General features: G+C 47.9%; 2 protein-coding genes across 2 annotated transcripts; one reads left to right on the forward strand and one right to left on the reverse strand.

Moving 5' to 3' along the window:
* Positions 1–1185: 1185 nt before the first annotated feature.
* Positions 1186–11636, reverse strand: DUSP11 (dual specificity phosphatase 11). The gene is made up of 10 exons (XM_073324870.1): positions 11390–11636; positions 10079–10154; positions 7860–7991; positions 6722–6845; positions 6224–6284; positions 5748–5794; positions 3472–3547; positions 2966–3091; positions 2506–2541; positions 1186–1732 (listed from the first exon to the last, which is right to left on the reverse strand). Exons 1-10 carry the CDS (start codon positions 11422–11424, stop codon positions 1462–1464), a joined length of 984 nt encoding a protein of 327 aa, XP_073180971.1. The 5' UTR covers positions 11425–11636; the 3' UTR covers positions 1186–1461.
* C26H2orf78 (chromosome 26 C2orf78 homolog) lies at positions 11423–23428 on the forward strand. Its single transcript, XM_073324753.1, has 3 exons — positions 11423–11573; positions 19287–20081; positions 21789–23428. Exons 1-3 carry the CDS (start codon positions 11423–11425, stop codon positions 23426–23428), a joined length of 2586 nt encoding a protein of 861 aa, XP_073180854.1.
* Positions 23429–25334: the final 1906 nt, after the last annotated feature.

The raw sequence follows: 25334 nt of genomic DNA on the forward strand, positions 1-25334 counted from the left end.
CACAGCAGCTAGGAAAGGTACTGGCCTGCTAAACCCAACCACCTCAAAGAAAACACAAGTGCCTTGTCTCCACTTAGGATGTTACATTAAGAACAGCCCTGCATTTATCTTGGTGCAAAGAAATTCCCTTTTTAAGCAGTGAAGACAAAGCTTAAGTGACACTATCTTTCCCATGTTCTCACAGAACTAGGACCATTATGTTAGCCTCCCTTAAAGGGCATGAGCAACTTGCTTTGAACATCCTTGAATGTAGTGCTGGTAAAAAGAGGTGCCAGGCTGAAAGCCCTGGAGATCAGGCTCCTCTGTTTCTCCACAGAGCAGGAATGCAAGTCTCATGGACATAAATGACCATGTGTCTCCACACTGATCAGCTCTGCAGTAAGGAGGGAGTCTCTACTTCCATCCTTGGCCTCTGCGAGACTGCCACAGAGTGATATCCATGGTGGTCTGCAGCAGAAACCTGTTTCATGGGTAGTATAAGGAGCAATGACCTTGCTGACATTCAATTTCAATCTGGACTGGATCTGAACAACCAACCTTCAGGCTTCCTAGAGCCACCCAGTCCCTCCCCTGTTACATTTAGGAGAATACGAAGGTTAAAAACACATTTAAAACAATGTAAAATGAAAGTGATTACGCTAGATTTTACTCCTCTTGGACAATGGAAAAATTAGGCTATTAAGTAGATCTGGTCCTAAGTTTTCCAGGGGGGTTTTCCTTTGGCAAAATGCCAATTCATCAAAATTGAAACATTGTGTAGAAACCCACAAATTTAGACAGATCTTGTGATGGAAAACAGGCAACCAGAAATCAGACTTCATAGGGAGCTGGGCAGCAAGCCATAGAATTCTGTGGGAAATCAATAAAGTGGGATTTTTTTCAGTCTTTCCATGAAGTTTTTTTTAATTTGACCTTTGGGATGAAAGTTCTCAAAAATTTGAGTTTTCTTCATGGACGGAAAGGCTGATCTCTGGCCAGCTCTACTACTCAGTTTCACTGTGGTTACCTTTCCAGGTATTGCCATGCTATGCTTTGGTTATAAACAACTGCAGGGGAAGGCATTTGTTTAAAACACAATTCCCTTAGAGTTTAAACAATGCACAACATTTCTCATGGGAACCACCTATTCAGTTTGGGTCCATGTTTATCCTGGGTGTCCATTTAGAACTCTATAAGTCATTGTAACATGGATGTCACAATATTTTAATACAGTAAAAAGGTGAGGGTTTGTTATGAAGGTGGTTAGGAAAAATAAAACTTTTAGAAACAGTCTCAATATTAAAATTAATGATTCCTTCCTTTGTGTTTCCTGACTGGCACTTGGCCAGCAATGGGCACCACAGCAAAGGGATTAGAAGGAATAAAAGACTCATTCTTGAATAAAGCTTCTAGATTAAAAACCCACAGAGTGTACTCCATATAGCGGACTTCCAAGTTCTTCCACCAGATGAGTCCCTCACATCAATTTGTATAGTGATTCCTATTGGGTCTTCTGGAGGTTTTCATTTTATACATTTCCTGGTGTATATGGTAAGGATTTTGCACTGGAAAGTATGGTCCGTTGTAACCATTATACTGTTTGTTATAAGGTAGGGGAATGGGGTAGTTGACAGGTCCCAAGTTGTAAGGGGGTGTTTGCTGGGCCAGGTTGGCTGTAGGGACATATTCCTTGTAATAAGCAGATCTCCCATGGTTGTAAACTCCGTGGAAATTCCTGACAGGGTACAGGGCTCTGAAAAAGAAAGATCAAGATCATTTACCTGGATGGCTGAGCCCTGTTCCTGATATCTCAGCTCTTGAAGCTCCTAAGCCACACCAGAGATAAACTGCACTAGCGAGGCACCAATTGTACTTTGACAGGTCCTATAAATCATGCTAAGACTCTCAGTCTCTTAATACTTTGCATTTACATAGCTCCACAGAGGAAAAACGCTAAGTTCTTTTACAAACATGAAGCTTTACAGTACCCTAAAGTGGGAGTCAAGTATTACTACTGCCTACCTCTTTTATGCAAGTCAACTGTAGCACAAGAAGTCTTCACAGAAGGTATTTCCCCTGCCTCCCACCCCCTCTAGTTTGTCCTAACAGGAGGAATACCCCTCCTGCCCCCCATATTTTGGCCCAGAAGGAGTAATTAAAGGGTATGAAACATTCCCCTGGCCACTTTCGTTTGATTGTCAACCATACATAATACAGAACTGAACCTTCCAGTGTAACAGATTGAGCTCTTAAAGAGCATTCTTGTACGGGTATCTCCTTCAACTTACAAAAGCCAACCAGACACGTTTGTAACCCCCAAATCATGAACTATGGAAGAATTAAATTCAGCCCAATAATCTATTACGATTTAGGAAAAGGAAGTTCACCCACAGATCCATGAAGCAAGGATTAGAGGGGGTTACTTAAGAAGTGGGAGGTGCAGATGTGGTATCATGTCGTGACATGACACTTGACAGGAGGAAGTGCAAATGCCTACATCCCAGGAGTAAAGAGGAAGCCATTTACCTTTGTTCTCTTTTTCCTTGCCAAGAAGGGAAGAGCCTAAGAGCAGGAGAAGAGTTACAGTCTTATTATGAGTGAAAAGCAATTCTGCACAAGAGTCACTGAAGTCCAAATCATAGGGTAGGGCCCTTCTTTGTGCTAAGGTATCTTAGAGTAGTAAAACTATTTCATTACCCCTACATTCATTTATTATGCACCTCCCACAATGTATGTAGGCACAGTGCAAAATTTAACTAATTGCCACAGTAGCAGCCAGATCAATAGATCTTGTCCATACTATGGTTGAAACAGTCTTAGCAACTGAGTTTAAACTCAGTTCCTAAACAAAGTGAGTTTTGGGACCAAGATTCGAACTTGAGTGCCTGGCTTGCAATCTTGTGTGCCTATTTACCTTTGTCACTTTCACAAATATACCTTTTCCCTTGATCCAATCCACTCTACCAGACCCAAACTAAATACCAACCTGCTGTCTGCCAGGGGGAGCTGTTCTGAATACAGATGATGTCCAGCTACTTGGAAATCCAAATTTGGTGCCATGCTGCTTTGTCCTTTGATCAAATCAAATCCTTGTCCATCTGCAGCATGGTTCCTTAAACAAAAACGTTCCATTAGCACAGCCCAAATTTACAGAATCGCTCAATGCAGTTGCAGGGAAGTTTTTATACTCTTTATGGTCTCAGTTATAATTGCACCTCAAACCACTTCAAGAAGTGGGCATGATCCCCATTTTAGAGATGGGGAAACTGAGGTATTGGGAGGCAGAGTGACTTGCCCAAGGTCACCAGCAGAATGTGGAACAGAGCCCAGATCTCCTGGCTTCCAGTCCTTTTCCCTATCCACTAATCCGTGCTTCTTCATCAGCAAACAGGAGTGAAAAAGCTAAACTCAGGTCCATTAAATAGCGGACATGAGCTAACTAGTCTTCATTCTAGCACCCAGACACAAACATATGTAGAAACAGTGACTTACATTCTGATGGGGCCCTTCTGAAGGTCCTCAATATAGTTCTTCCTCTCTATAGAATGCCCTCGCGACCTGTTGAACACTATGAGGAGGGAAGAGTTAAGTTACAAAACACCATTATACATAAATATTTTACACTAGGCTACTCAGGACAGGGGGCAGATCACGTGTTGGCAAAGCACTGAAGACGCACACCGTATTAGCAGTAATAAAGAACTCTGAGAATGATTTTAACCCCTTGGTTTTGACACTGAGCACACCCCAACTCATTTACAGTAATTCAGTTAAGGTCACATGAGCACAGGTTAAGCATTTCGGTATCAGAAGGTTGGATATCAGGAAGATGTCCTTTAAGGTACAGAAGAGAGATGCAGACTGGAACGAACAGATGCCATTTATAACATCAAGGTGCAACTCCATTTCTACATAATGTCCCTTTGATGACAGCTCATGGTTGCATGAATGACCCATTGGGCAGAGCAGGTCTTCTCTTGTTTATAAAGAAGAGACACAGAGCTATGAACACCAGAGTTATGAACTGATCAGTCAGCCCCACACCTCATTTGGAACCAGAAGTACGCAATCAGGGAACAACAGAGACCCACCCACCCCCCAAAAAGGCAAGTACAGTACAGTACTGGGTTAAACGTAAACTACTAAAATAAAGGGAAGGTATAAAAAAAGATTTGACAAGGTAAAGAAACTCTGCTTGTTTCATTTGAATTAACATTGTTAAAAGCAGCATTTTTCTTCTGCATAGTAAAGTTTCAAAGCTGTATTAAGTCAATGTTCAGCTGTAAACTTTTGAAAGAAAGAACCACCATAATGTTTTGTTCAGAGTTACGAACAACCTCCATTCCCAAGGTGTTTGTAACTGAGGTTCTACTGCAGGGGTGGGCAAACTACAGCCTGGGGTCCGCATCTGGCCCTTCAGACGTTTTAATCCAGCCCTTGAGTTCCTGCCAGAGACTGGGGTCGGGAGCTTGCCCTGCTCCGTGCGGCTCCCGGAAGCAGCAGCACCATGTCCCCACTCTGGCTCCTACACGTAGGGGCAGCCAGGGGGCTCCGCACACTGCCTCCGCCCCAAGCGCCACCCCTGCAGCTCTCATTGGCCAGCAAATGGGGCCAATGGGAGCTGCAGGAGCAGCACCTGTGGATGGGGCAGTGCATAGAGCTGCCTGGCCACACCTCCACGTAGCAGCCAGAGGGGGGACATACCGCTGCTTCCGGGAGCTGCTTGAGGTAAGCACCACTTAGAGCCTCCACCCCTCACCCCCTCCCACGCCCCAACCCCTTACCCCAGTCCTGAGCCCCGTCCTGTCCTCCGAACCCCTCGATCCCACCCTCCTTCACCCCAGAGCCTGCACCCCCAGCCAGAAACCTCACCCCCAGCACCCGCACCCCAACCCCCAATGTCACGAGCATTCATGACCCACCACATAGGCACCGACTTCTACTCGTGGCAGTGGGTGCTCGACCCCCTTCTGCCCCCTGCCCTGCCCCACCCCCACCCCGAACCCTTCCCCAAAGTCCCCACCCCAACCCCTTCCCCTCCCTGCCCCTACTCCAACCCCTTCCCCTTATCCCCACCCTGGCCCCACCTCTTCCCCTGAGTGCACCAAGTTCCTGCTCCTCCCCCATCCCTCCTGGAGCTTGCTACGCCACCAAACGGCTGTTTGGCGGCAGCAAGTGCTGGGAGGTAGGCGGAAGAGTGGGGACATGGTGTGCTCAGGAGAGGAGGCAGCGGCGGGGCGGGGAGCTTGGCTGCCGGTGGGTGCAGAGCACCCACTAATTTTTTCCCATGGGTGCTCCAGCCCCAGAGCACCCATGGAGTCGCTGCCTATGGCCCACCACACAATTTCCATACCCAGATGTGGCCCTCGGGCCAAAAAGTTTGCCTAGCCCTGTTCTACAGTAAGAGACGCAATGAGATGGATTGGCAATGGAGCAGAATGTTGCTCAATTTCCTTTGCACGCCTACCCATAAGTCACCTGGGTTTCAAATCCAGTGATCCACTGACATCAGTCTGGCTTAAGATGGATTCCAAGGGCACTGTAGCAAAATCAATCCATCATCACAATAAATCTCTTCCTCTTTGCCCTCCCATTTCCTATTATCCATCCACTCTCCCAATCTTACATTTTCCTATAGTGCAAAACTTCTTACAAGTTCTCCCTCTGCGCTCTTCTCCAAGAGCCTAGAACCTTTTGAATGTAAGCTACTAGCCAGTGTTTCGCCCCATAAAAGAAACAGGAAAAACAGTGATCTCCTTATTACTTACACTCTATAGCGACATTTGGTTCCATGCCTTCAACATCAATTAGGTACCTGAATAGAGCAACATAATACATGAGCTCTAATTATGGGAATAACGCTTAAGAATGAAAAGACAAACTTTTATCTCTCTGGATGCTTTTTTTAAGATTATGTATTTACAGGCCATGATGGGCTACAGAAATACTCACAGCTTTTATGGCAGAGGTAAATTTCTGATTGCTATACCAAGGCTCATGCACAAAAAACGTATATGCCCTGAGAGCATCCATACATATCTGCTCAGAGAACTTCTAATCCTGCTCTGTTCATGAAATCCAAGATTTTATATGGTCACTAAGCCCTTGACTAGTGCACTTTACATTAGAGTCCAGGATTAGGTATAGTGAGGCAGACATTGGATAAGTAATTTTCCCATCCCTTGTGCTACTAGAGAAATACCCATCTAGCGCAGCTCAGCTACAAGAGTTTAAGGTGACTCACCTACAAACGAGGTAACCAGTTCTGTTTAAGCCATGCGTGCAGTGAACTCCAATGAGTTTATCTATGAGACAGGAAATTCAAGTTATGTTTTTTAAGATAGTGTTAATTTTCAGGCAGGCAGTGTGCATCAGAAAGGAGAAGGAAGCAAACCTGATTACATTTGTTAGTCATTCACAGATTACGCCAACATAAACAAATTAACATCTCTACAACACTGCTTAAAGACAAGCTCGCATTTATGGCTAATTATCACTAATTATTCAACTCTTGCTTATAAAAAAAGCAGTCAGGTCACACAATTTCAACACAAATCTTGTTTAGGAGAAAACATGGGCACATCGCACAAGGAACATAAAGACCATATGAGAGCAGCCTTATGGCAGAGTTCTGAGGAGTGTAAACCTGGGTTAATGCTTAACATAAGGCACATACACAGTATCTGTAAGGAAGTGACATTGACACGCATTAGAAATTAAATTAGAGGCAACCTATGCTCACCGTTATCTCTGTTCTCCCGTAAAAACTCTTTCACGGCACATTTAAATTTAAAAATTGTTTCGTTATCTGGTACTTCGTGTCCAACCGTCAAGATCTTGGAGTAGCACAGTGTCTTTGGTAGCTCCTAAAAAAACCAGGGGAATCCAATACATTTTTTGTATGAAGCATAAAACCAAACATTCCCATCACTGAAAGGGGTCCACGTGCTTTATAGAAAGGAAATGCTTCTATAGTTTAAAAACTAAACCTGAAAGGGTGCCTGTGAGATTTTAGTCTGGTAAGTGAAATCCTCCGCAATAACTCAGGTAAGTTACAACAGCACCATATTGTCAGTTTTACCATGCATCTCTCAGAAGTGCTTAAATACAATTATGTGTAAGTACATGGAGTAAAATTTGCCTGAAACTATTCTTCCAGCAAACCAAAACTGATGTAAGGGCTCAAATAAAACACACACCATAAAGAGTTCTGAACTAGAGTAGTTTTACACTAGACTATTATGGAGACTTTACACAGCCCATATTTAGTAACAGTGATTCACAAGTGACTACCAAGATGCAAGTTCTGATAGCCCACTTAGTCCTCCTAGTGACAACTGTGAGGTACCATCAAAAACACTTTTGACCCACACATTCCTTTGCTATTGTTTCTTGTTTGTCCCAGGTTTCCTTCTCATCGTCTTTTACAAAACAAAGTGCATGTAGCAGAAGGGCAAGGGGAGTATCTGAAACAACTGTTTCCAGGTAATTAATGTCACCAATAAATAATAGTTTGAACTGGAATTCGGAAGCCTTTGTTTAGCGGTGCTGAGAGTGAAATGACAGACCATGGTAACACATAGTCACTTACAGAGTCCACCATATTCAGAGAAATTTGAAGCCCACTTCATTCACTTGGGCATAGTGAGGATTTTTAGGCCCTGATCCTGCTTTCAGATCCACACAGGCACAATCTTCCCCCCACCCCCATTACTACAGTATCCGAGTCTCAATTTTCAATGGATTAATCCTCCCAATGACACTGTGAGATGGGAAACTGAGGCACAGAGAGGCTAACCGACATGCTCAATGTGCCATAGAATAATCCGTGAGGGAGCAGAAGTACTTGGGCCTAGGATAGTTGTTGCATCCTAACTTACCTCTGGTCCATAATAGCGTGTTGTGTATGTTAGATCAATGATCATGCCAAGTTCTTCTTTCTGTTCTCTAATTTTCTTAAGGAGGTCAAAAGGAGAAAATCTGTCTTTTGGGGCAAGTCTCCATTCAAAACTCTGGCGAGAAATAATATTTAATAGTATATTGTGCACAACTATGGCACCCTATCCAAGAATCTCAAGGCACTTAAACACCCCACAACAGCTTTGGGAGGGGAGTTCCCATGCACCCCACCAACCCACAGCATAATGGTGTACTCCCTAAAAAGGTAGATGGTGTCAGAATCCAGGTACCAAACAGAAAGAGGCCTCAGGTATATGCAGATACATTAAATACTGAAGCACCTTGATATTGATCTATTGAAAGCATCTTCTCCCTGACATGAGTGCATTAGACTACTCAGCTGTGTTCCAAGAATCCCAATGCTCAAATAAATTGGTTAGTCTCTAAGGTGCCACAAGTACTCCTTTTCTTTTTGTGAATATAGACTAACACGGCTGTTACTCTGAAACCACACACTACAGTGATTGGAGCTCTCTACATCTAGACACAGCTAACAGTAATCCTAAGACGATACACAAATGGCAGAGAAATGCATCTAAAGAGGAGGAGGTTCATCTCTGAATGTTGCTGCTGGTGCCAATCGTATGGCCAACGGTCAGTATTCACAAGCTTAACATCCTAAGCCTTTTTAAATACACAAGCATGGTAAAGAAATAAATCGATGAAAATCTCAGCATAGCAATTGAGACACTATCAAAAGGAGGCAACAAGGAACTATAAAGCACAGTCATCTAGAGATTTCTGATAAAGGAATAACAGCTACTACTTATACTGATAAAGAGGACAAACACCTTAGTAGCTGGGTACTCCAGGTGAATGAGGTGAGCCAGCAGGAATATCCTTCATGTAATTCACTGCTATTAATTTGAAAGCATTGGGACTAGTAGAAAGATCAAGGGAGACAGATTGCTGAATCAAATGTACTAGATTACAGTCCAAGACAGTTCTGCATATTTAAAGGAGTGATTAGTCACATGTATCTTTATAGTGGAGAAAGATCTTTCAACATTACTGTCAGAAACAGCTAAATTTAGCACACAGCAAATACGTCATGATCTATTTTTAATTTCCAGATTCCATCTGAAGTGATGAAGGCACAATTTTCTTTGATGCAGATTGCCACATTTATGTCAGTTTTGTTTTTTTTTTTTTATAAGAAGCTCTCTGATGTCCATCCAAATGATACATGGAATTCATTTGAATGGGAGTTACCAGGTTAAAATGCTCCATATGTGGAACTCACTATCCCACAATACTTTATAGCAGAAGGATACCAAAAAACCAGCCCCACTGTGCCTAGACATGCCACATAAAATCACCTATGGCGCAAGTTTTCAGAGCCATGGATGAATACCATCTCTAAACATCTGGACACTCATGCTCAACAAGCTTGGTGAGAAACCTCCATGAGCTGTTACTTAAAGCACAATGGTAGCAATATAAAGCAATATAAACACTACAGTAGCTTTAACTCTGAGCTTACTTCTCCTGAAGTTTTAAAGGGTAACGGTCCCATCAGGCTTCTATTTTCTATCCCAAAAAGTTGTAATCTCCAAGTTTTCCTTTAGCATAAATCAAATTTAGGCTGTGTTTACACCAGGACTACTTTACCAGTATGGGAATAACAGTACACCATATGGGCAAAGCACTCCTTGTGTGGATTCAGTTATACTGACAAAGCTGTGCATTATGATATCATAAAACTGTCCCACACAAGTGAAAGTATACCCACAGAAGTGTAGTTGGTATAATTGCATCTACACTAGAGGCTTCTGCTGGCCAGCTGTTGGTGATGGAGTGTGAAGAGGTGTGATTCCCTGACAGAATTCTGTGGTGTAGACCTGGTCTGAATTGCCAGCATGTTCAGATAAGTTCCTCTCAAAGAGTGCACACATTGGAATAAAGTTCTCCCCTCAACACATCCAACCCTAACATCTTTGAAAAATCCCTACTCTGAGATCACTAAGTCCATGCATCTGAAGAAGTGAGCTGTAGCTCACGAAAGCTTATGCTCTAATAAATTGGTTAGTCTCTAAGGTGCCACAAGTCCTCCTTTTCTTTCCATGTTTTCTGTTACAGTTAAAAACTGCAGACCCGAAATGACCCAAAAAGAGGCCAAACTCAATCATCTCTCACTTACCTTTTTTAAAGGAACTTTGAAAGCGATGAACCTAGTACCCGGCATTCTTTGTCCAAGCGGGAGATAGTCGGTCCATCTAGAAGAGAAATGTTATGATTAATGCCACAACTTCCCATAGGTGGAATCTTGGGGAATGTTTACATTGCGAAGTTGTCGACAATACTTTTGTCTTCCATAGGTACTTAAAGCCCCCCGGCGAAAGACAAAGGTTTTGCTGACGCAAGTAGCAGTGTGAACCTGGTTTTATCGGCAGGCGCACTCTCCTGCCGACAAAGCTAATGCCACTCGCAGGGCTGAAAGTATTTGGTCGGCAAAAGTGCCAACAAAGTACTCACAAAGAGCGATTACGCACGCTGACTTTTCTAAGAGCTGCATGGTGTAGACAAGCCCTTGCCTTTTACATTCGGTCTTCATCCCATGCCTCCCTTTTACTGAGCTCTATTTCCTTCCTGCTGGAAAGGCTTCTTCCAAAAGAATACAGATTTATTACCAAATCCCAATTTCTTTGGGTCAACTAACCCAGATCAGTTAGTGTCACTGATGGAGCCCTTCTCAAGATAATTTAGGCCCAGCTATTGATATTAGTGCTGCAACCCCCTTGCTGTAAATTGCAAAATCAGTTTATTGCCAAGGGAAAAAACCAGAACAGGCCAAGTCACACTTATTTCAACCCCCTGCTCCTCCCCACATTCTATTGGGCACATGTACAAGTAGTGAAATAGTCATCAGAAATGCAAATCACCGGGGAGACGCTAGCCACAGCTCAGACAGCGTTTTGCACTCAGCGCAGGGTTACACGTGATAAACGCGAGGGTAAACCTTATTGGCGTTTTGATTTCATGGCACAGTCTCGCCAGTGATTTCATACAATTCACAGGCAGCCTCCCGAAGGAAACATACGGACAAAGGCTCCCTTACGATGGTGTCCAGCCCTCACGCTGTGGCTGACATGGGGGATGCACCTGAAGAGCAGGGAAGGGTCCCCCCCCACGCAGATAGGGCAAGATCTCAGAAGGCTTCGGCTCAGTGGATTCGGGGAACAGGGGAAAGGGGGATTTCAAGTCCCTGATCTCCCCCGGAAAGCGAGGCGCCAAGGGGCCAGGAGCTGAGAGGGGGCGGGGGCACCAAGAGCTCCCTAGTCGGGGTGGGGGGAGGGGGTGGCTGGAGGGAGAAGGCTGCTGTCAACGCGGCACCATTTCGAAAGAAGGGGGGGGAGGGGCTCCAGGTAACACCCCCCCCACACCCGCAGGAGTCCCAGGCCGGAGGCGGAGGCCCAACCGAGCGGGCCCAGGCCGGGGGAGCGGGTCTCACCTGTCCGGCAGGCGGGTCTTGCCGTTCCCCGACATGGCCCCGGCCCCGGCCCGGCTCCCCCAGCGCGGCCCCGAGCCCGCGCCGCCGCCCAGCGCCGCCCGCCCGATACTCAGGCCGGGGCGCCCCGCCAGAGACGCTCCCAGCTCGCGGCCCCGCGGAAACCAGCCGGTGCTCGGCGCTTCCGGTTCCGGTTCCCACGGCCTCGCGCAGGGGACCTGGCCCCGCCACGCGCACGGCCGCCCCCCGCCAGCGCAGCGCGCCCCGCCCATTCTGACCTCACGGCCAGCGCCGCCGCTCCCCACCCGCCTTTTGGGCCCTTTGCCCCGCCCCTTCGGCTAGCCCCGCCCCTTCGGAAAGCCGCGGGATTGCGGCACGCGGAGCCTCGACCCCGCCCAGCAGGGGCCGGCCCAGCTCCAGCCCCCACCCCCATTTCGCAATTACCCACAATCCCCCGGGGCCCAGCCCAAGCGCCTTCTTGTCTGTTACCCAGAATCCTCCAGGCCACACCCCAATGTCCTGTTCTGTGTTACCCACAATGCCCTGGGGCCCAGCCCCAGTGTCCCCTTCTCTGTTACCCCCAATCCCCCGGGGCCCAGCCCAAGCGCCTTCTTGTCTGTTACCCAGAATCCTCCAGGCCACACCCCAATGTCCTGTTCTGTGTTACCCACAATGCCCTGGGGCCCAGCCCCAGTGTCCCCTTCTCTGTTACCCCCAATCCCCTGGGGCCCAGCCCAAGCGCCTTCTTGTCTGTTACCCAGAATCCTCCAGGCTACACCCCAATGTCCTGTTCTGTGTTACCCACAATGCCCTGGGGCCCAGCCCCAGTGTCCCCTTGTCTGTTACCCCCAATCCCCCGGGGCCCAGCCCCAATGTACCCCTCTCAGTTACCCACAATCTCTCTGGGGCCCAGCCCTGGCACCTACTTCACTGTTACTCACAATCCCCCGGGGCCCAGCCCAAGCGCCTTCTTGTCTGTTATCCAGAATCCTTCAGGCCACACCCCAATGTCCTGTTCTGTGTTACCCACAATGCCCTGGGGCCCACCCCCAATGTCCCCTTCTCTGTGACCCACAATCCCTTGACCCAGCCTAGCTAGCCCCAGCACCCTCTTGTCTATTACCCAGAATACTCCAGACCAAGTCCCAATGTCCTGCTCTCTGTTACCCACAATCCCCTGGGACCCAGCCCAACCCCAGCACCCCATTCTCTCTTACCCTGAAGTCCCAGATTCCTACCTAACCAGCAGTACATTCTAAGGGTTTGTCTACTGCACACTGCAGTTAGACACCTGCAGCTGATTCAGGCTGTTCGGGCTGGGTTTAAGAGGTAGTTTAATTGTGGTGTAGAATTTAGGGCTTGGGCTGGATCCCTGGCTGTAGGACCCTGCAAAGTGGGAGGGTCCCAGAGATTGGGCTGCAGCATTTTTTAAAAAGCTGCTATACTGGATGACTGGAGGGTACCAAATGTTGTACCCATCTTTAGAAAAGGCACTAGGGGTGTTGTAAAGTCAATGGGAGTGGAGGGCATTCAGCACGTCTCAGGATCACGACCCCATAGGATATCTGAGAATCTAAGGTGGCCAGCTTTGTCTGTCTTTCTGAGGTGTGTTGTAGGCAGGTTGGTCTCAGGATATTAGGGAGACAAGGTGGGTTGGGTAATATCTTTTATTGGACCGACTCTTATTGTTGACAGAGACACACTTCCGAGCTTGTCTCTCTCACCAACAGAAGTTGGTCCAATAAAAGATATTACCTCCCCCACCTTGTCTTTCTGCAGGGAATTGATCATCCAAGGAGCTATGGCCACCTGATCCAGAAGGATCATAGAATATTAGGATTGGAAGAGACCTCAGCAGGTCATCTAGTCCAACCCCCTGCTCAAAGCAGGACCAATGGGGGGAGGGATAGCTCAGTGGTTTGAGCATTGGCCTGCTAAACCCAGGGTTGTGAGTTCAATCCTTGAGGGGGCCATTTAGGGATCTGGGGCAAAAATTGGGGATTGGTCCTGCTTTGAGCAGGGGGGGTTGGACTAGATGACCTCCTGAGGTCCCTTCCAACCCCTATATTCTATGATTCAATCTCCAACTAAATCATCCCAGCTAGGGCTTTGTCAAGCCCAGCCTTAAAAACCAGGATGGAGAGTCCACCACCTCCCTAGGTAACCCATTCCAGCGCTTCACCACCCTCCTAGTGAAAAAGTTTTTCCTAATGTCCAACCTAGACCTCCCCCACTGCAACTTGAGACCATTGCTCCTTGTTCCGTCATCTGCCACCACTGAGAACAGCCGAGCTCCATCCTCTTTGGAACCCCCCTTCAGGTAATTGAAGGCTGCTATCAAATCCCCCCTCACTCTTCTCTTCTGCAGACCAAATAACCCCAGTTCCCTCAGCCTTTCCTTGTAAGTCATGTGCCCCGGCCCCCTAATCATTTTCATTGCCTTCCACGGGACTCGCTCCAATTTGTCCACGTCCCTTCTGCAGTGTGGGGACCAAAACTGGACGCAATACTCCAGGTGTGGCCTCACCAGTGCCGAATAGAGGGGAATAGTCACTTCCCTCGATCTGCTGGCAATGCTCCTACTAATACAGCCCAATATGCGCTGGCCTTATTGGCAACAGGGCACACCACTGATTCATATCCAGCTGATATCCAAGTGATTCCTATACAGTGTTTTCACTCATCCCAAGTATCAAGCAGCATAAACCACTCCTACTCCCAAATGTGCACACACATTCCAGCGCAAAGAAGAGGAATGGTGTGTCCCTCTGCAAGGAGCGATGTCATTTGCTGGAGCCAGACCGGGTGACAACAGCCACCGAATAATGTCCTGTTGAAGGGACAGTGGATGGTTCCATGGCAGTTGGGAAACAGCAGTTGAATTCAAAGGGATAGAGAGGAACAGCAGATTGGGGGGTGGGGAGTGGGGGGAAGGTGCCATTGCCTCAGCCCTAGCCTAGCCCAGCCCACAGCCCTAGCCTCAGGCAGAATCTGGGGGGGGGGGCAGCAGAAAGCATTCCCATATTGTTTGCCAAAGTGAGAAAAAAAAGAGAGTTGACATCATAGCGGGGGAAAGTCTGGTGAGTGTCCTGGCCTAAAGGAAATGGGGACGAGAGGGTGAAAGAGACAGGGGGATTTCACCCTCTCCCCCATAGAGACAGCTAGAGAGGAGGGATATAGCCAGCAGTGATGGCTTACTGGACAGAATAGGGACTGAGGGATTAGTGCAGAGGGAAAGCAGGATTGATTTTGGAAAAGAACCCTAATAAACCTGGTGTTTGGGCATGTTGTGACAGACGGGTATAGAGAGAGCATTGCAAGTGGGCCGCAGCTTTAAAGCTCATTCCATACCGGGGTGTGTAATACAAAGGACAAGAGCTGCTTCTTGCTCTTCTACATGCAGAGGGCAAGAGCTTGGCAGCGGGTGAAAATTCAAGAATGCCTCTATGACCTAGCTCCCAACCTGGTGCTGCTGGTGCATTTAATCTGGGCCACTGATTCCTGCCCTGTAGCACGGGACTGTCCAGGGGAAATGGGTGGATTGGACAGAGCACTAACAGGGAGGGGATAAGGAGGTAAAAGTAGTGTGTTGTGAGAGATGGAAGGGAGAGAGACGATGAGACAATGGGGTGGAGAGAGGGGAGACAGCTAGGATGAGGAGAGGAGGGAAGAGACCATATGGGTTTGGAGATCACCAGGAGAGAGGAGAAGACAAGAGAAAGGACAGAGTGCAGGAGAGGCAGAGAAGGAGACAAAGAACCCAGTCCCCCAGGCACCAGGCCTCTTGGCACAGAGAGAGAAGGGATTTACCTTCCAGGAAAGGCATCAAGGGGTGGCAGGAGATATGGGGAAGCTCAGCTCACCCCAGCCATGGTAAGAAAAGAGATGGAGGCTGGTCCAGACACTTCTGATCTACAGGAGAATTCAATTCTAGGTCCATCTGGTCATTCAATTCTAGGTCATGTGAGCCAAACCAAAATCCCAGATTGCAGCAGCCCTGAATTTTGGGAAGATTGGGGTATGGAGGTGAGCTGTACAGGCCTGATTGTGCTCTCACCCTGGTGTACATCATGAGTAATATATGTACAGCACCTAGCACAATGGGGCTCTGATCTCAGTTGGGTCCTATAGGCATGACTGTAAACCAAATGTTGCTGCTCCAGATTTGCGCTGGGGTAAGTGAGATCAGAATAAGGTCCTCTGCCTTGGTGTTAAAGGGAAACAGAGAAAAGTTTAAGAGCCTCATTGCAAATTCACCTATGGTGAACCCTTCCAGAGGTTAAATGCTCCAGATAACACTGCAGCACTTTATCAGTTAAATTACACAGGACAACAATACTTCCATGCAGACTTTAGGCCTGGCTCACGAAATGTCCCTGGTATATATAGATTCCTGGAGTTAAAGGCCAGAAGGGTCTTTAGATCATCGAGTCTGACCTTCTGTACCACACAGCCCAGTTACCCCTGTATTGAGCCTAATCACTTCTGTTTGGCTAATACATCTCTTCCAGAAAGGCATCCAGTCTGGATCTGAAGACATCAGGAGATGGAGAATCCACTACTTCCCTGGGTAATTTATTCCAGTGATTAACCATCCGCACTGTTCAAAAATTGTGCTTTATTTCATCTTTGAATTTGTCTGGCTTCAACTTCCAGCCATTGGGTCTTGTTCTGCCTTTCTCTGCTAAATTAAAGAGCCCCTTACTACCGGCTATTTTCTTCCCATGAAGGTGTTTATACACTGTAAGCAAGTCACCTCTCACTCTTCATCTTGATAAACTCTTTAAGTCTCTCAGTCTCAGGCATTTTCTCCAGCCTTCAGATCATCTCTGGTGCTCTTTTCTGCACCCTCTCCAGCTTTTCCACGTCCTTTTAAAGCATGTGGACACCAGATCTGTAGCAGCGTTCCAGTATCCGTCTCCCCAATGCCATATACAGAGGTAAAACCACCTCCCTACGCCTTCTGCCTATTCTCCTGCTTATACATCCAAGGATCGCATCAGCCCTTTTTGCCACAGCATCACACTGAAAGCTCATGTTAAGTTGCTGGTCCATTGTGACTCTTAAATCCTTGTCAGAGTCACTGCTTACCAGGACACACAGCTCCCCCCTCACCCCTCCCCAATTCTGTAGGTGCAGCCTGCCTTCCTTGTGCTTAGATGATAACTTTGCATTTGGCTGTATGCATTAAAATGCATTTTGGTGAATGGGCTCAGCTTACCAAGCGGTACAATCACTCTGTCTGATTGCCCTGCCTTGTTCTCATCATTGTTCACCACTCATCCAGTCATTTGCCAATTTTTTCAGCAGTGATTTTATATTTACTTCCAGATTATTGATGAAAAAGTTGAAAGGGAGAAGGGAGATGAGGTATTAGCCAACGTGTTCAAATTTAGAAGCCTCAAGTTAGGCATCTGAATAGAAGCTGTCCAATGTTCCGATTAGCTGAGAATTCATAGCAGCCCTTGAAATCGCTGGGAGTTCAGTCAGGCTGGCCCGGCGTCTCTCAGTCTGATCATGAGCCTTGCAATATTTTTTAAAGCAATAGAATCTGGTGTGAATACAACAGAATCTCAGCCTTTGTTTGATAAGAAAAGTAAGATTCCAGTCCTCATGGCTACAGGGAAAAGCTTAAAATCATGAAACTGAATGGTTCAAAAGCTGGCTGGCAAATGAAGAAGACTCTCAATTGAAGTCAATGGGAATGGGACCAGGATTTCATTCTGACTTTATTATTTGTTAAATCTCCTGATTTTTAAGCCAGTCCAGTGATTTTTTTTGGGTGGGGGAGGGGGGAAGGGGCCCTGATTCATGGTTTTTGGATGCTTCAGGTTGGCAATACTGCTTGAAATTGATACAATGGGTATGTCTACACTGTAGCTGGGAGGTGTGATTGCCGCCCATGTAGACGTACCCGAGCTAGTTTTGATTTAGCTAAATCAAAGCTAGCTTGGATAACAATAACAGTGAAGCCATGGCAGCATGGAGGGTGGCCGCTCAAATATGGACTCAGGGTCCTGGGTAGGCAGATCTTGATCAAATCTAGCTACACATGCTGCAACCTCGCCTCCTGATTGCAGTGTAGAGGTACCCTCAAAATCAGGGCTGACTTGTGAAAATTTGGGCCTTATCATCGCAACCTCACTTTTCCCAACTGTACATGTGGGATGGTGTCACCCAGTGCCCAGGACAGCTGTGAGGAGTCATTCATTGATGTTTGTATAGTGCTATGAGGTTGAGTTATCCCACCTGTGGGGCTTTATCCCATGGCTGGATCATTTTCCATCTTCACTAATTCACTCTTGCCTTCCTGGTGGCAACCCCGTCATCCCTTTCCCCAATAAAACTGCCCCCACGTTATGACCTCAACTTTCATCTTAAGATTCACTGCCCTTCCCCTCACCTCACAATCTTCAATGACATGTTAGAATCTTCAGGGTTACCGTGGGGCTTACCACTAAACAAATTTGTATCCTCACAATGTAACAGAGCATTCTCTACCGGAAGTGTGCTCCGGTCGACTGTGTGGGGAGTTGGTCCCTCCAAGGAACATTGACATAGATACAGCGCTAGTCATTTCCCCTCAGTCATGGCAGGTAGGGGATAGGTATTGTCCAGAGGGCCAGATTGGGTCCCCATGATTCATAGGTAGAGGGGAGTATTTGTAAGCACAGCTCCCTCATGCCCATGTGGAAGGGTCAAGCTGCTTCCACAGCACCACTCTCCCTTCTCCAAGCTGGAGAGGTCAAGCTAGGCATGGAGCTAGGAAGACCATGTGGGGGAACATGTGACACGCTGGGGGTTCTGGACAAGTGAAAGCAATAGATGGTGGGGGTGAGGAGAAGGGAGCACCTGGGGTACCAAAGATACAGGGATTTGGTTACTTAGAGTTTTCATGTCATCAGCTTACAAAAGGGATGGGTGTGGGGAGTGGGGCTGGTGGAAGGCAGCCAATGCCAGGAACGGGTTGTTGGTCTCAAGCGTAAGAGAGAAAACTTGAAGGGTCTTTGTTTAAAAACGAAGGCACTGACAGTGGTTCCAGCAAACAAACAAAAGGAAGCATTTCTTCACACAACACACAGTCAGCCTGTGGAACTCACTGCCAGAGGATGTTGTGAAGGCCAAGACTATAACAGGGTTAAAAAAAGAACTAGATTAATCCATGGAGGATAGATCCATCAATGGCTATTAGTCAGGATGGGCAGGGATGGTGTCCCTCAGCTCTGTTTGCCAGAAGCTGGGAATGGGCAACAGGGGATGGATCACTTGATGATTCCCTGTTCTGTGCATTCCCTCTGGGGCACCTGGCATCAGCCACTGTCGGAAGACAGGACACTGAGCTAGATGGACCTTTGGTCTGACCCAGTATGGCCATTCTTATGTTATTAAGTTCTTATGTCCCTGCTCCTAAGTCACCCTGGCATTGTGACAGCAGAGGCAATCTAAATTTCCTGTTTATAATTGTTTTTCTCTCCCCTATTGCGGCACGAGAGACCCACACAGACAACAATAGGGGACCCTTAACTGACTGTGCAGGGAAACTGCAACATGGACACAAAATTCTCTCCTGAGTTATAAAAATCTTGACCAAACCATTTTATGACAGCAGTGGGAGCCCAATTCAGCTCTCAGTTACACCTGTGTAAATCCGCAGTGACTTCACTGACTTTGGTGAGAGAGAGAAGCCCCAGGCTTGTCTGGTGAGTGGATGGATGGGCCAAGCGAGCTGCCTGTCCCCTGGTTTGACTAGCAGGTTGGGCTGTAGGTTTGAGGTAGCCACTGCTGGGTCTCCAGTTCTCAAGGCAGAGTCTGGGGTAGTTTTCCAGTCCTTTATCTAAGGCTGGTGGTTGCTATGGGAGCCTGGGCAATGTCAGGCTCATCTGTTTGTTTTTCTGTGCAGAGAACTACAACGCTCTATCCTCAGAAGACCCAGACCCTGATCAGCTGAGCTTCCCCGAAGTGACGGACAGCCTTTCAATGGGAGGAGGCCTTCAGAACTTCTCCAGGCCATCTGTACCAGCTACCGGCTCAGCTTGGCTCCTACCTTCCGGCTCAAGCCAGCCCATTCAAGCTAACCCAGGAAACACCAATGCTTTTACATATCAGCCTTCAGAAACAGGGCTATGGCCAGAGGTACGGGGCACTAGTGCACAGATACAGATCTCCAGGTCAGCTGCTCCATACCCCACCGTCTATGAATGGGGAGTGAAGGGTCATTCCTATGGGACTGCGGCAATCTCTGCACACTTCCCTGTCACACTCGTAGCCCAGGAAGTGCCCAGCCCTGCTCCCTCTGCACCACCTCAGTTTAACAACGCCGCCAGAGTCAGCCCCATGGGCCACCTGTACGGGCGTATTCAGCCTCCCGCAAATGCCCGCCTCATGCAGCTGCAGCCCCCGACTACGTCAGTGCAGGCTCATCAAAGCCAAGGCCGTGGCCAGCAAGTTCCTTTGCAGGACTGGAGAGGAGCCTACCTTTACAACCGTGACATGAGGGGTCAGGAGTCAGGAGAGATGGGCTCCATTGTGCAAAGAGGCAGGATCATTAAAGTGCCAGCAAACACCCAAAGTGAAATGGTTCTGGTCCTGAAAGCCATCCAGCCAATGGGCACCCGCCCATCCTCTTCGGCCAGTTTGTACTATCCAGTTTCAGCCCAGCCCAGGGATTCCCAGGCCATCAATCCAGGGATCAAAGGTGAGGAAAGGAACATTCAGTTGTCCATTCTGTCTATGTCTCTGTCTTTAGTATATGCACAATGCACATTACTTACAGTTTCTAAGCACAGCAGGTGAGTGGGGTTAAAACCTTCATCTGGGAGATGTAGGGAGAATGGACCATTTGCTGGTGGGACTCATGATGAAGTAATTAAGAGAGGGTCTAAGCTAAAGCATACTGAAGCCAAGGGGAGTCTTTCCGTGGGCTCCAAAAGGCTTTGGATTAGGCCATTAATGAATCCATGGGTTGAGTTTTAGTAATCCAGCTAAGAGGTTCTTCGGGAGTACTTATAATGGGGGTCCCTGTCTGCTAATATAATGCACTTCCTCATTCTGGGATGATACCCCCAGCCCCTGTTGCTGGGTGGTGAATCTTTCATACTTCAATTGCTCCATTGTCTTGAGACCTGAACTAAAGGATGTTGAATTTACTGGGAGATTTTCCATTGACTTCCTTGAGCTTTGGATCAGGTCCTGAGCAATTTGAGGTGAAGACGAAGGATCCATTCACACGGGGCTGGGAACTGTGGTCCCTGAACCATTTTAAAGCCTGGTTTTAAAATGATTAAGGATAATTCAGGCTGGGAAGATAGCTTGGCTGGACAATGGTATGGGGCCAGACTCTTCCAAAGCTGAGGCTGCCTCAGGCAATTGGACTTGAACATGGTTTCTACATATAGCTTGGCTTTGCTCATGCTATGTTTGAAATGAATCAGCCTCAAATGCCCTGAGCTGACAGTGCATAAAGGGCGTTCATAACGGCAGGAAGAGAAGCCCTTCTACCTCCTGACCAACTAGATAGTTGCTGGCAACAGTGGGGACAGAACTCAGATCCTCCTGCTCCTACAGAGCTCCACTGCTAAAGCAAATTTCTACTACCTGTTAGCGGTATGGGGGCCTATGACACACATTTCAGCCATTCTGAGCATATCCACCAGAGGGCACTAGCCAGGTCATTGTAATACTGTCATAAATTGAGCCAGGTGAAATTTTTTGGTTGAAAATTTTCAGACAAAAATGCAAAAAATGCAACCAAAATAACTAGTGAATGCATGTCCAATTTGCCAAATTGTTTCAGCTGGGAAAAAAAAATTCAGAGTGAACGACACATTTCGTTTTGATGTTTTGGAAACATTTCAGTTTTTTGCTTCCAGATGACATTTCATCACAAAATCGACGTCATTTTTGTATGAAAAAATGGGTAAAAAAAAAAAATCAGAAATGAAAAGAATGTTTTTTCCATTGTTTTTGTTTGGCCAATGAAGTGGGGGAAAAAAATCCCAAATTCGTACAGCTTTCGTCATCAAGCACTCAGCCGTGATAGCAGAGCTGTAGCAACATTCCAGTTTGCTGATGCGCATTCAGTCCTGGGCAACAGATAGCTGGATCTTTATTCTGGACGTTCACGACTTTGTAGAGCCACTCCTTACTGCGCTCGACTCCCGCAGACCATTGATATTGTAACAAGGTACGACGCTGAAACCAAGTACACTGACACAACAATGGGACGATAGGTTGATCCAGCGCTTCAGTGTAACTGAACTTCCATAGTGAGACTTCAGTGGCCCATAAACCTGACGCTGCCCCTCCGCAGAGGGGGAATTTCACCCTTAGTCGCCCTGCCGCACCCAGACACAACATCTTCTGCTTCACGCGTCGCTGACTTTTCCTGATTCTTTCCTTTCAGAGGCGGACCCTTTGTCTGGAACGCTGCATGAGCCCAAGACCTTCTGCCTACAACCAGGCTCAGCTCAGCAGGGAGGCGGAGTGAAAACCATCAGCCCAGAGATGCTTCCTGAGGCCCTGGATGGGTCTCAGATGCCTCAGGGATCACAGGGGCCACCACTGTTCCCCTTAGAAATCCCTGATATTAACCAGCTAATGGCCTGCATTGAGTCTGTTCAGGCAACTAACTCCTTGTCACACAGTGACCGGCCCATTGGTCCCAGGCAGGTGACAGGAAACGATTCCCTCCAAGAGATGCCTCTAGGGAAACACGTTTCTCGGGAGAATGTCGCGGGAAAGAATATCATCAAACCTCCACTCACCACTGAATCCCAGGACGGAGCCTCGCCTCCCGCACCTGGGAAGGGCAAATCGCCCAGGAAAGCTTCAAAGCAGGCAGAATGCTCGACACTTCCTGCCACTATGCCCCCAGTGGGGTCTGACAAGCCTTCTGCTGAGCAGGGACCCGGACTCGCTGATCCCCAGAAATTAGGAGCAAATCGTTCAGAGATGCCAGCAGCTACTCAACCAGCCCAGCCCTCTGAAGAGGACCAAGCAACAGGCACTAAGAGGCTTGAAGATGAGAAGGAGACAGCATCAGGGGATCATCTCCCTGATGATCTGTGGGAAGGGAATCTGGAGAACCGTCACCCTGCCGAGAACACCACTGACACCAGAACTGTAACTGCCTTAGGGGACGGGCGAGACATTCCATGCGCTGACTCGAAACAGAGGACAACTGACCTCAAGAGGCAGCCTCCGAGGAAACCAGAAGACCATGCAGATGTTTCAAAGCCTGAAGAGCGGCAGCACAAAAGACTAAGCAGCTCAGGGAATGATAAGGGGAAAAGTACGCCTCAGGGCAGGGGGAAATTAAAACCGGAGGATAAACAACCTGGAAGTCAAGAGGGTGGGAAAATCTTCCAGCCAGAACGAGAGCCTTTTAAAATGCCCCGGAGCCACCTGGGGCTACACATGCTGGAGTCTATCCAGGTTTTCCACCCGTTGGGAAAGAAACTGATTCCACTGGGCCCTGCTCGAGGAGCTCCAGCTCTGCAGTCCAACAAGGCTGAAGGAAGCTCTTCCAGTGCCTGGCCAATGCCACTGCTGGGTCTCAAAAGAGCCCCGGGGCCTCCTGAGGACCCAAAGTCAACCTGTGGTGGTAGGAGGGATGGACAATGGGAAGTCACTGGCAAACTTTATCGTGCCCCAGGAAATACAAGGCCAGTTGCTTTAGCATCACCTAGACGCGTTGCTCTGAAGCAGGGCAGCAGCCGAGAGCCTCCCACCAAGCCCTCCTTTGGGAAGGACGTGCCTCTGCCCCACGAGCGCACTCCTCTCCCTTCTCTCAGCTCCATGCCTACCTGGCGTCCCGGAGGGGGAACCCAGCCCCCTCCTGCCATCCTGAAGAGTCGGCCCCTCCAGGAGCTGGAAGTGTCGCTGCCCATCCCCCCGGAGCAGAGAGCGGAGCGGGATGCGATGAAGAGGCGAGCGCAGAAGGAGAGGGAGCTCGCTGCCCAGTATACAGCCCTGGGGAAGAGACAATTTTTTGTGGAAAGAGAGAGAGACCTGACGATAGCAGAGGAGTTTGGCTACATCTGACCTCTGTATATAGTGCTGCGATTGCCCCTCCTGCTAGCCATACCCCCAGACCCTTCTTCAGTTGTTGCTCACTCTCATCCTGACCTTGAATTCTTTATAGGGAGAGCGGAAGACACGGCCATAGCCATGGAGTTCGGGTGTCTGTAGAGCGCCCCAATCTATTCCGTGAGCTGGAAGCCATTTCTCCGCGGTGTATATTTCTATTTATTCATAGTCCTGTATTAAAATTCTAGGTCATTCTGTCTACAATTGAGTCAGACGGAGATTTCACAGAGGACCTGTTTTTTGGACACATTTTAAACACAGGGCTGCCCCCACATAGTTCATGGGCACCTTATGGGTGAAATCCTCCCCTGTGCAAAGAGTCAGCCCAAGGTTCAGGTTCCACTTAAGTTCTATGGAAGCTCTCAAAACAGAAGTCAAGTGGTGCCTGGGCCACTGTTTAAACATTCAAGGACCTGATTCTCTTCTCATTTCCACTAGTTTTACACCAACGTAACTATTGACTTAAGTGGGGATACTCCTGATTTACACCAGCATAGGGGAGAGAAGAATCAGACCACAAAGGGTTAAGAAGGTGACCCCCCCACACACACACCCACTTAAATCAATACCAAGACCCTGATTGACTCAGATGGTGCAGAAATTCCCCCTGACACTGAGATGAAAGCTCATTTGTGAGTAAGGTTCCAGACCCCACCTTGCCTTGCACCAAACTAAAAACTGACCAAGGGCCTGATTCTGATCTCCCTGACGTTACCTTTATTCTGCAGTTACTCGTGGTTTGCACCAGTGTAAAGGAGAGAGAAATAAGCCCGCTGGAAGAACTCATTGCGGCTGCACTGATATGAAAGCCGAGCGAGATCAGAATCCCGTCCAGTGGGATTCCTGCTGAGTAAAGAGCGCAGGATTGATCCCATAATGCCGCTGTAGGTTCTTTCTTTCTGCTTCTTCAACTACAAAGTTGCATCATTTGGCATCTAACAGTTGTTATCTAACCGCTCTATTTAACTGCTGGCCATTTAAAATGTAGCTGTCATGGTTACAGGGCTAGCTGCGCCATTGGCCCCTTTCTTGGTCTCTCTGCTGGTCCATCCACCTACACGGTAGCTGGGCAGTGCAGATGGGCAGCTCGTGTTGATGTACATGTCTCAGCTGTACCCTAAAAACAGACCAGAGGATGCAGCAGCAGGGGCTCTCACGATTGCACTCACAGGGAGATCAGGCAGTCTGCAGCCTGCTCTGCCGTGTTCTCACTGCTATTTTTAGTGAGCTGGCGAGATCAAAGCAAGGGCAGGTACATCTACATGAGCTGCAATTGCACCCCAGCTGCAGTGTAGATGTCCCCAGAGCGTGCCCTCCTCAAGTGTCGCTCCCTGGGCCTTCCCCCCGCCCATGATTTTCCCTCTCTTAGGTCCTAGGCTACAGGACCCTGTTTATCAACCAGGCTTACCCCATAGGATTTGGATAACTGCAGTTCTTCCCTTCACGGGCTTCTAGCCAGCAGTGAATACAGTGACCAGGCAGCCTTCTTAAAATAAAGGATTGTTTAATCTTAACAGCAGGAAGTAAGCATAGCATAAAAGAAAAGGATTTTTAAAACAACACCACATTTACACGCATGTCTATCTAGACTTCCAGACAGGCCTAACTTACCCCAGGCCCCTGGATCTCAGTCTGTTCCCCTTGGCTCTCTTTGCCCCTGTCCTTGAGGGCTTGTCTTTAGCTCCAGCCAAAGTTCTTTGCTTCCTCAGCTCACACCCTTGGACCTGCTGCCCCAAGTATCCAAAGTGAACAGCTCTTGCATTGTCTCTTGAGGGTTTGCTGAGAAGCGTCCGTCTCATTCTACCTCCCACCCTTCCTGGATGCATTGCCTGACCATCCTGCTATTGAATTCCCTCCATAT

Source organism: Lepidochelys kempii, chromosome 26 (assembly GCF_965140265.1).
Source record: "Lepidochelys kempii isolate rLepKem1 chromosome 26, rLepKem1.hap2, whole genome shotgun sequence".
In the NCBI taxonomy this organism is placed as follows: domain Eukaryota; kingdom Metazoa; phylum Chordata; order Testudines; family Cheloniidae; genus Lepidochelys; species Lepidochelys kempii.